A 12,617-nucleotide genomic window follows, 5' to 3' on the forward strand; every position below is an offset into this window, starting at 1 on the left:
CTTGATGAAAAACTCAATCCCGCAACGTAATTGATTCAATTCCTGTGAATGTCAACAGCAAGAGGTGCTCAGCATCTCCTAACTTTGCCTCAAATGAAATTTCAATCTACACACCAGCAGCAGGTTTCTATCAACAGCAACCTCCCTGGTAAAGGGTAACAAACCAACAAATGTTTTTCTTATTTCTGTTAGAACTTAACTGCTCATTTCTGTAAAACTTCTCTCATGCAGAGTAGTCTACTTATCACATTATGTCCCTGATTATCAACATTCTCAACACAAGAAATTTTATTTCCTTTGTTAATTCCTTATAAAATTGTTCTCCTCCAACCAAAGGGACCTGATGTAACACTGACACGGTATTCCAACTACTGACTCATATGGAGTTATTCTAACTTCTGCATGTGTGAGAACACCCCTGAAGGGTTTGTTGAGCATTATGAAGTGTGCCTGCAAATTATGGGTGCCCAAGACTAGAGAAATATCTAGAAGACCACCAGATACATGCCAAGGGTCACAACATTTTACCAGAGAAGTTTCAGATTTCTTTTTCAGGGCACACGTGCAGTACAACTAAAAATCAAGGCATGCTGGGTATGCATCCTCACAAAAACAGACATCACATGACAACAGATCTTATGAAATTAAAAACTTACCAGTCTCTCCTCTTCTTCCCCGCTTACCTCTTTTCCCTGGAGGACCTAAAAAGAAGATGGTGGATAGTAACTTTTCCCCTTGAAATTAAATTTAGAATATAATTTGTTTGGATATAAGGGCATTAGACTGATCTACTACATGATGTTCAGAGACTTTGGCTGAGCAGAGGTAAAAGATAACCCAAATAAGATTTAGGAAGTTTGTAATAAATTTGACAGCTGTGGTACCCACTACAGGCTCCCTGAAAAAAGGCTGGGAGAAACTTTAAAGGTCATCCAGTTTGTCCCTCTTTTTCAAGAAAAAAGTTAAACACATCTAAATTTTTACTGCAATTTCCACAGGCTTTTTTTTCACCCCAATATTTCACTGTTCTGACAAGTGGAACAATTTTCTTTATGGCCAACTCGCTGCACTGAAGCCTGTCAATTCTCATGCCTTCCACCATGAACCCCACAGAAGTTGTTCCTTTTCTTCTCTCAAAAATGTCTTTATATTCCTCAGAATAGCTGTAGTCATCCTAAACCAAATATATTGTGGGACATTAAGTTTTATTAAACTATTCCTGTATTAAGCCAAAAGATTAGTATTTATTTGTAAGAGTAAATCCTCTAGAATCTGCTTTCAGCCTCTATCTGAAAACATGCAAGAGATGAAGAAATCACCACCTGGCTTGCCATCCCCCAAACATTTAACAACAATGTACATGTTGCCAGACCCAGTGTACGGCACTTTGCCTCCATTATTTATCAGCCAACACAATGGCTTAGTGTCTTTCTGCTTTTTGCTGAGAAGGCTTTACTTCTCCTTGTCCTTTCTCCACAAATGTTTACATATTACAACCAGCCTCCAATGTCACCTCATGTAATGTAATGTAAAAAAAAAAAAAAAAAAACAAAAAGGAAAAATAAATCCTTTTTGTTCTTCATTTCTGCCTTCAATATCTTTTTCCAAAAACTGCCGATCTTGGGTGTCAGACTGCAAACACTTTCCCCCCTCTACTTGGTAACCTTGACATACTGTCCCTGAAAGTGCCAGGAGAGAACACTTGCACTTCTCCACATCCAGCTTGGAGGAGAAGCAGCAGCTGTGGGGGTGACACAAGTCCTGAAACTTGGCTGCTCTGAAGAGAGAACCACAGGTGGGACTCTCAGAGCTGCAGAAGAGAGGCGAGCGCACGGGTGGAATTTCCAGAAGCAGCGAGGCGTGCAGGAGCACAAGTACCTCTGCTGTGGCTGGCTCTCACCGTTTGTAATGGATATGAGATGCACAGGTGGCTTTGTGCAAATGGCCTGCTACTTTAAACTTTACAAATCATCTGAAGCAACATGCCATAGCTTTTAAATAGCTTTGCATCCTATATTTGCAGCAATCTGGCTTAGAAGACTAAGATGCTGATAAGTAGCATTAGTGAAACAATTTCAAGACACATATGAAACAGTATTCATTGTCCAGGTGAATAAAATACCATTGCTTTCTTTGAAAATGAAGAGGGGAGAAGAGAAGAAAAGAGAAGGGAGAAGGGAGGAGGAAAAGGAGGAGAAAGGAAAAAGGAAGAGGAATAATATAAAAAAGTAGCTTTTGTCTTGAATGTAGGGAGGTTTACTCCTAACAGAGCATCATAAATTTGACTAAAATCCTTCTTGCCTGTTCCAAAAATTACACTAGTGGCATGATGCAACAGAAGCTTAAGACAACAATATCATACAAGGCAAGAATGGCACGGGATATTCAGAATCAGTGGCACGAATACTTTAGCACCATGGAAAATAGCAAAAGTGACATTTAAGTATGGGAGAATCTTGCAACTGCATCCTGCAAGGGATATCTAGAAAAACTTCCTACACAGGGAATAGAATGTTACAGACACAGAAAGTTTCTATATTGCACCTCCTTTTTTCCTCCCCCCACAACACCAAAACTTCTCAGAGTCCCCCTGCATGCATACAGCCCTGCAGAGGCCCTCTGGGGAGATTTCCTGGGCTCTACCCAAGCTCACAACACAGATGTAGAGCAACTTGGACTCAACAAGAACATGGACGTGCAGGAGAAACTTAGAATGTTCTCCAGGTAATGACATGTCATTGTGCATATAGCAATAACATTCTCCTAAACAGGGTGGTGATATTTTATTTTATTTAAATTCAACTGTGCTATAGGTGTGCACACACACACAAACAAGTCTACTACCAGGTTTGCTTTTGAGAAAGGAACAGCATTTGGAAAGTAAAAATTTTGGCTACACACCAGCAAAACACATTAAAGTCACTAAGAGAAAATCCTGAAGGTCACTTCAAGCTATGAATTTTAGGAAAGAATGAAATCTGTCCAGGAAACCAGACTTTCATAGAGCACTCTTGCTAGTTTAGCTGTATACAGGGACAGCAAAAAACAGCTCCAGTTCAGCTCTTTCCTTTGTCATCAAATGTTGATCCCTTCTAAGATGTTATTCTAAGATTATTAGATTTAAATATGTGAATCATCAGAAAAATTACTGTTATTATTATGTTTCCAAAGTAACCACACTGTGAGGTTAGGAAAATTACTCTGGACTTAGACCAATATTAATGAAACCATACCACTGCCCCTGAACATCAGACCAACAGTATTTAAGGGCCACTGAGTGACAGGTATCTCTTCTCTCTCATTAAAACTTTTTTGATTTGTGGACTATTCAAGGTGGTGGCATTTGCAAAACTCTAATTAATTGTGAGCCAAGAGATGGATCTTGCAAACTTTTTTGATTTTGATAATCATCTGAGGAAATAATTGCTGTGTATTTATCTGTTTACTTACATTTTACCAATACAAACGAATTCATTTTAAACTTTTTGCCACAGATGGTTTCAATTCACAGAAAACCAACTCTGAAATTTATGGTCATTGCTAGATGACCTACTGCTTCAGAAAGTACACAAGCTTTCATGTTTTCCTGAACAGGCTGCCTTCTCTAAGTCTCAACTGCTAACACATCATCTGTAGCTGCAAGAGTTTCAAGCTATCAAATCCGCGGGCATTTTTCTATAAATACTAATTTTCCATCTGTCTATAATTTTATAACTTTGCACTAATTGGAGGATTTGGTGGAGACTCATCACAGAAGAAGGAGAAGGGAATAAAGTTGTATTATGGACAATGTCAGCTTACATCAAGTCCACAGATTTTTACAGCTTGCACAAAACACTCAACATGACACAACTACTCTGAACTTTCCTGCCTGGGGTAAAAAAAAGTCCCTTCAAAAATATCAGAAATGTCTACGCTGAACTGAATTTATTCCAGATTATTTTAAGGGTATTTTGTTTTAAATTATATTTTCATAATAAAAACAGAAATATTAGGAAAAAAAATTGGAGTTTGAATCTCAGCGAAGTGGAGTGGTTAATAAACACTAATGATACTGAGCAATAAGCAAAAGCTTGTTTATAGCAGCCAACTTTGGCTAAACACTGTTTTTCCAGGATCACTACATTTACTTACCTGTAGGGAGTTACAATAAAAGGCCAGACTACTTGGTTTTCATTTTCAACCTAATTTAGTTGAATTATATCTGAAATTATATTATTATATCTGAAAAAATATCTGAAATTATTTTATTCTTCCAAAACTGTTTATGAAACTAATTCTTATCAACAGAAAATTTAGAAAAGATTTTTTTCCATTAAATTAAAAAAAAAATAATGCCACTGCTATTCCATATTTATGAAGAGAATTTTGGAATTGAAAGAAACTAAAGTTAATTGAAACCAGAAGTCAAGTATTTATCTAAATTTATCTTCTCAAGCACAAAATGTCAGTGACTCAAAAAGTAGCTCTTACCTACCATTAGATTCTGTCAAACAAACAAAAAACTGCCACAAATAAAAAACCCTCTCACACTGCACAAAATGGACAAAACCACCTGTACTCTTTAAATTTATTGATATATTTACAGAAAAAAAAAAAATCTACATTTCAGAAACAGCAGACAGAAAAAAAAAAAAATTTAAACCCCCACCACATTTGGTGGGTGAGACATAGAGTTCCTCTATCAGCACCTGCCAGGAACCTCAAATGCTTGGCCATTTGGTCACCAGCTGATCTAGAATGTCAAGTTTCTCCTAATTTTGGAAAGAATTACAGTGGCATTATCAAATCAAAAGAAACATCTTTGGTTACAACAACCTCCAGAAGCTTACTTAAGCTCTTGCATTGTCATTGCAAGTAAGAGCTACACCAAACCATGCACCAGCCTAAGAATAACGCAAGAGTTCAGAACCCCGTTCCCTATTTTACTGATGCCCAGCACATCACTCATATGTGGTTTCACACATACACGTAGCTACTGTTAGAGGTAACAAGTATTCCACGTGCACATGAGAAGAAGAATATTTTCCTGGCTATTTCAAAGGACATCTCGTTTCACATGAAGGTCACAGCCACACAGGATTTTTGCCCGTCAAGTCAGAAAAATGAATTAACACAACTACATTCTCAGAATAAATCCTGAGCAGCTTTGCTGAAGGTAGTAGAATTACTTCAGTATTGTCAGTCATGAAACTGTCAGCCTTGCTGAAATCATCTGGATTAAAATATCCAGCAATCAGCTGAACTATACCAACCAAGCATCCTTTCTGATTCAACTTTGACGCTGGTAAAATAACTGCTATTGGTTGCATTACAAGCTCCATCACTCCAAGCTGTAAATGGATCCAACTCTTTCCCTTCCGCTTCCAAAGTACAACCCAGCTGTCATCATTTTATCCCACTTCACATTTCTGCCTGTCAAACTGACTCAGGAAGGAGTAGGGCACTGAAGGGAGCCAATCCCTCACTGCTCATAGGGAGAGGAGAGCCTTCCCAGCAAACTGGCACCCCTGCCTCAGAGCTGTGGGAGCACCAGCTCTGCAGGTAGGGAGGAGAGCAGAGCAGCAGCTGCTGAGCCTGACACCCTGACTCCTCCTCCTGTGAAATACACATGCCACAAGCAGTGTAGTGGCTCCGGGTAATGCTGAGTGCCCCATCCTGCCAGCCTCCACCTGCAAAGATGGTCATCACCTCCAGCAAACAGCACCAAAACAACCTAGTGGGCTGAACATACATCCAGCGGATGTCTGTCTGGGCAACCTGAGATTCAACAGACACATCTGTGGTCCCTTCTCACAGCAATGCCATCAGTGGGAAGATTTCTATCTCCAAGGCTGAGCATGTTCATATAAACTCTGCGTGGATCTATTCCAGGCTCCTTCATCAGCCTTTTCTGCTCTCCCGTCTTTTCTCAGCTTTTTTAACTCATGTAAAACTTGGGCTCATCTTTCCTCACACTCTGCATAACCACTCCACCTGACATGTCAGTCCTCTTTGTACCTCAGTCTCTCTGTGACAGCCTGCCTGAACTTCCTACCTCATAAAATTATCTACCCCATTTTGAGTCCTGGCTGGATAAATAACATCCATTGTTTCACACACAGTACATCATCTATTTGGCTTGCCATGAAGTATCACTGCATTGCATGGCTTGGATATGTGTCAGAAACTATTATGCAACTTGGCTGAGGAAATGTCAAAACTGAGTCTGTCTGATCCCCACTGCAAAGCGACCTGACTGCCCTAAGTCAGATTTGTACCATTTCTGTACATGCTAAATACCACCTGATTAGAGACATCTACCATAATTTAATTTCAATAGTACCAGATGCCACTGAGGAAGAATCCAATTATCGTCACCTGCAAAATAGCCAGACCTGCCCAGACACACACACACCCCCCCATATATTATAGAATCATAGAAAGGCTGGGCTTGAAAGGAACTTTAAAGATCATCTAGTTCCAACCCCACTGCCATGGGCAGGAACGCCAACCACTAAATCAGGTTCTCAGGGCTCCATCCAACCCGGTCTTGAACACTGTAAGAGAAGCAGCATCTGCAGCTTCTCTGGGTAAACTGTTCTGCCAACCTCAGGAAAAATTTTTTTCCTAACATCTAATCTAAATCTCTTGTTTTTTTTCTTTAAAATTGTTGCCCTTTGCCCTAGCACTATCTGCCTGTGTAAAAAAGCTGTTCTCCCTCTTTTTCATAAGCCCCCTTTAGGTACCAAAAGGCTACAATGGGGGGTCCCCAGAGTCTTCTCCAGGCTGGAAGATCCTACTTTTCTCAGCCTGTCCTTTCAGGAGAAGGTTTCCAGCCCTCTGATCATCTTGGTGGCCTCTTCTGGACTCACCCCAAGAGATCCATATCCTTATCCTGGGGAGCTCAGTGCTGGCCACAGTGGACTCTGCTGGCCTTGCTACTCATGATGCAGCCCAGGATGCAGTTGGCTTTCTGGGCTGTGAGTGAACACTGCTAGCTCATGCCCAGCTTGTCATGCACCAAAATCCCCAAAACCTTCTCCAAAGGGCTGCTCTCAATGAGTTGTCTCGGTCTCGACTCACATCTGGGATTGCCCTGACCCAGGTACAGCACTCTGCCCTTGGACTCATTGAACCTCATGTGGTTCTCATGGGCCCACTTCTACAGCTTGTCCATGTCCCCCTGGATGGCATCCTGTCCTTCTGTTGTGTCTGCTGCACTGCTCAGCTTGTGTCATCTACAAACTTGCTGAGGGTGCTCTCCATCTTGCTGTCTATACCACTGACAGAGAAATTAAAGAGCACCAGTTCCAAGAGGGAGCTGTGAGGGAGATACCCCTCGTCACCAGCTGTTTTCCAGCTCACCTGTAAATCCAAGGATGCTTTCCTTCAATAACAGCTACAGTCAAAGGCTCACAGTAATCCTGGGTTTTGAGCATTCCATAAACACACCAGCTGCTCTCCCCACGATTCTGGCATGAATGTGTTACACCTGTTTGGTTCTTTTCAGATTCAGGCTCTGTAGTGTCTGAAGTCACAATTTCCCTGCCAATCCCTCAGATGATTCTTTGGGTTGAAGCTGCCTGAGAACTTCAAGAATGCTTCTGGTGCTGCTCTGAGGGGCTAGATGCTTGAGTTCTTAATGGATATTCCCTTTTAGGTGCTCTGTTGGCTACCAGTTCCCATCCCAACCTGAAACCTAAGTTCATTAAACACGACATAGAATAGGTGCATGTATCTTCTCTTAAAGCCACAATATAAGGTGGGTTATCTGCTTTCTACAGATACCACACACGACCTTATTAACACAGGCAAGAGGTGTGAGAGCAAGTTGTTCTTTCTACCAATCCTCCCCCCACTGTTTTTCCTCTGCATTTTTACATTATTGTGATTTTCATGTTCTGTAGGGACAGCAAAAGTGGAGCCACTGGTTTCCCTAACAGAAGTATTTTGCATTTAACTTTATCCCTATGCTACAGCATATTTTGCATTTGAAACCTTGCTGCTTTTGTGAGCTCCTTTTAGGAAGATTCAACAATGCAGAAAGAATAGAATCTTGAACTTTGTTTTTTTTACAGGTTACTGCATCACCACAGAGCTGTGGCAGAACACAAGTAACTAATGATAGTTAAAAGACTGTCAGAGGTGAAGACTCACATTTATAAGGCAACCAATGAAATTATGCATGTCAAATCCCAGCACTTCTATCCAGATATAATTATGGTCTATTTTACCTAAGTAGTCTGAAATAGATCCCAGTAGCCTGAGCTGGAACAGTTTGATGGTTCTTACAGACCAAATTTTATTGGTAAGGCTGTTAAACTATTTTAATGAACATGTAACACTCCAAGAACACATGGTCATCTTGCAAACACAGAAATAGCTGCCATCACCTGGCTGACAAATATTGCTGAGGGACAGCTGAACCGTGTAGGGATAGCTATTCTATACTAGCAAGGCATGACAGTATTATCATTTCAACTGGCCATTCCATTGTATTATTACCATGCCATATCAATAGTTGGCCCTATGATGCAAAAAGCATATGTCATATTGAGAAAAACTATTTAAGCTTCATTTAACTTTTTCAGATAATAACGTGGATGAAATAAGAAATAGGGTATCAGAATTAAATTATAGCCTCAACAGAATTTGAATTAACTTTAGAAAGAAATTTAGATGCTTTTTGAAGACACACAGCCAGCCAGATGGTAAAGTAACTACACGGTACAATCACAGTCATATAAAAGCAAAAGCCTCAGAATTAGAAGTCCTTAAAAGGTAATCCTCCATCCACCTTTAAGGAAGTCATGTTATATCTCAGTGTCAAAGTTCAGGCATCAGGAAAATAACTAGAACAAATAATAAAAAATAATTAGAACAAAACAACGATGCAAAGCATATTATCCTTCTCAATGCAGTACTTTGGAAGCAATAGGGCTCAAGTAGAGAGTCAAATTGTAATCCCCAAGAACAAGTCATTATTTCTCTACTATTTACAGAGTAACACCAGATACAGGTGAGGATGGAGAAGGACTGCAGCATTCCAGGTTGTGTAGCTGTGAAATGAGGACTTCTCCATGGCACTCAGTACCTCCCTCAACCCCAGTGAATGGCAGCTACCTTTCCACGCAGTAGCAGGGAGCAGCCATTCATCCTGGCTGCAGATTCAATGCTACTTGTATGTCTGAGTGATTTTTCATCTAAGCCTTTCTTGGCCTTGCATGTGCATGGGAGACTTTGGTCATTCCTTTCTCTGAAGGCACACTCTAACCTGAGGAAACCCATGGCCTCAAAGCTTCCACAAACAACTAAATGTTTACATCTCTCCTCAAGAAAAAAGGACATCTGTCCCACATCACAGCAGTGTGATCATAGGCTTAGATGTGTGGGCCACACAAGACCTGAAATCCCCACACCATGGTAGACTTAAAAAGGCTTTTTCTATTTCCTCAAAAGTCCTACACAAATTTATTCCTTCTGCTGTGACTTCCCACCACATTCTTCATGTCCTTTTCCCTTCACATTTCATCAACCTGATTTTGTTTGCTTGTTTTGCTCTTTTTTTTGCATTCTTTTTCTTTGCTGGCCATGTGTCTCTCAGCTGCCTGGCGAAGTACAGCAGCAAGCTAGGTGCAACAGCTGGACAAAAGTGCTGCTCAAGCACTCACACCAGGATTAAACACACTCTTGGTACTCTTGGTAGATGAAACACAGGCTGCTAGTTTTACTTTGGAACAGTTGGGATAGCTCACCTCAGTGCAAACATGGGATATGTTTAGCATATGAAAAGAATGATTTTTCCAAGGCTTCTAACTTTGTCAAAGTTGGGTTGCCATTTTTTAACCACACATGACAACAGCAGAAGGCCGCATAGACCTGATATCAGCCAAGGTAAAATCTCAGTCTTTCACTCCAAATTACAGCTGTGTGAGACTTAATTGACAAAGAAGAGGTAAAGCCAGAATATGTTTCCTTTAGCTTTCATTCTTAAACATCTGGTCCTGCTGGCAAAGAAAAAAATAACAGACTGCAGTTGCTTTTTGGCAAAAAGGTAAGCCACTGAAAACCCAGCCTCAAAATGACAGGGAAGAGGCAATGCTAACAACACGTCAGGTCCTCACAACCCTGATCACAATTGGTGATGTTATTTTCACGGGCAGTAATGAAAATAAAATTATCTAAGGATCACAATTCAGATTACTCTGAATGCTCATCATAAAACAGGAGTTTTGCTACAATTTTCAACAAGTACAGATTTTAATTAATAAAAGTCCTTTGAAGTGACTGGTCTCTTTCAGTTTTAGTGCATTTGTAAAAGTCGGGATATTTTTATAAGGTATTCAACTTTTCCATGTATTCTGATTTTTTTTTCTCAGCTCAAGAGCACACCTAAAATCTAAAGTATTGCCACGAACAAGTAAAGTTCCCATCACATAATTTGTCATATCAGTTTTATATTATTCTAAAAATTTTCTCCTGCAAAGTCACAGAGTAACCTTTCGAGGTTTTTACTGGTGAAGAACAACAACATCAACACCGTGTTCAGTTAGAACTGTACAACACAAATGAAACCAATTTTTAGCATCCTGGACTATCTCCACTTACAATGTGGAGTCCAGGTGTCTCCTCTTACTGCAGATTTGATCCGCATGCTTAACTTTTAAGCCATGATTGACAAGAGTTCGTGATTATGATGACAGATTAAAGTGTTCATTGAATTCAGAGGGTTTTTATTTCAGTTGTGACAGTAGTGTACTGGGAGACAATGAAACACAATATCACAGGATTAAAGGCAGCACATAACTAGTCAGGCACTGGTACTGCAATCATCTTGGTCTCACACACATGCTGATCACCCATTTAAACATAAAACCCTACCCTGAGCAGTGCATATTCCTTTCAAAGTCTTACTCACGTGCCTCCTCTCATTTCTAACATAATAAATATATCATCTGACGAGGAGCTTAGTGACAGCTGCACAAGTTAGTTCTAATTACAAAAAATAATAAGTGGTTTTAAAAGGTTCAGTAAGTCTCTGTTGCATAACAGCAGCAAAGCAGCACAATTATTGCTTACAAGCAAAAGTAAAGACATAAATAAAAATTGTGCTAGGATTGCCTTACTCCTAAACTACAAATGTTAGCTTCTCTTGTATATTCTAAAAAAAATTCCCTTTCTTGATGCATCATTCACCTATAGACGGGGGAAACAACAAACTGCAGACAGATGCTTCCAAATATTTTGCCTGAATTAACACAGGAGGTACACAATTGAAAAAGACCAAAAATTATTCAGAGGAAGCAATATATTTGGTCTACATCTTACAGCTGCCTGTGAACTTTAGCAGTGATATAGGCTTTGGTTTCCAAGGAGATTATTCAACCTGACAGACACCAGTAAAATATTTTTATTATCCTGGGCTACATCCTGCTCCTTAGTCTCGATTATTTCCAATAGCAAATGTCCTCCCCAAAAAAACCTTCAAAGAAAGGGCAACCTCCCATGTTTAAACACTCTCGTGAGACTACACTCATGAAATATAGCAGCTTGTCTTTCATGCACTGGACATTACTTCAGGTTGAGATGTGAGTGCAGTGCATAATGACAATAAAAGAAGACTCCAGCAGATGCCAAACCAACCAGAATTTGGGATTATTCTTGCTGTGCAGGTCTCTTTCGTAATTTAAGAGGATAGCAAAGGGAAGTTGTACTACGTCAAGCTCAGAGTAAGATTAAAGAATTAATACATAAAAGTCTTTCATACCACTGCAGTGACTTATTTAATTATATCTTTTTCAATGTTTTTTAAGTTTCAAAAATGTTCTGATACAAATGTAAATCTTAGTACACATCCCACATATGGAGAACCTGCAGAAAGGAGCACAAGAGAATGGATGCTCTCAGCTGCTTCTCTGCGACCAGCTGCATCTACGGTAGCTTGGAAACCATCCAATGCGGTAACTTTGTCAGCCAACTGTAACCCCATGTTGAACCTAAAGAACTTAATCCACTCTATTATTGCCTCTTCACAGGTGGAACCTGTGCCCTTTTCTTTTACCCAGATCCTTCCCGTGACACAATAAGAGACACCAAAAATCAAATGACTGTTCATATTAATTTATATAGCTCATCCTTTACCCATACAAAGAAAATTAACTAGCATAAATAAGTTAAAAAATTCCATCTCGAGCAAAGCAAATGGAGTTGAGCTATCATTTTAGACTGCCAGACACACAAATATACACTCAGAGTCAAGTACACACACAGAAGAGCTTTCTACTTTATAGGCAATTCCAGAGGGCCTTATCAGCCTTGACTGAGGTAAATCTTCCCCTGAAGCTGTGGGGCTTTTACTTGGACAAGTTCTGAATTTAAAAGAAGCATCTTGAGATTTGGCAGAGTTTCAAACAAAAAGCATGTCATGGATATTCTTCATAATATATTGCAAAACTAACTGTCCTCTAACATCTAATAGTTTACATATGCTGCTCTGTAAATAAGATAATAAATAACACACTAGTTACACATAACTCACTATTTATGCAGGAAGATTAGGTGCAAAATTTACTCACAGTATTTTCAGAAAGTAAAAGAAAGACATTAACAAAGTTTTTACATACCTACTACTAGCA

General features: G+C 39.7%; 1 protein-coding gene across 1 annotated transcript in view; it reads right to left on the bottom strand.

Moving 5' to 3' along the window:
* Positions 1–12,617, bottom strand: part of COL25A1 (collagen type XXV alpha 1 chain) — a 298,151-nt gene that overhangs the window by 145,399 nt on the left and 140,135 nt on the right. The window contains exon 3 of the mRNA XM_059844248.1: positions 657–701. Coding sequence (XP_059700231.1) covers positions 657–701 — 45 coding nt within the window. The remainder of the gene's footprint in view (positions 1–656; positions 702–12,617) is intronic.

Source organism: Haemorhous mexicanus, chromosome 4, assembly GCF_027477595.1.
Source record: "Haemorhous mexicanus isolate bHaeMex1 chromosome 4, bHaeMex1.pri, whole genome shotgun sequence".
Classification (NCBI taxonomy): Eukaryota; Metazoa; Chordata; class Aves; order Passeriformes; family Fringillidae; genus Haemorhous; species Haemorhous mexicanus.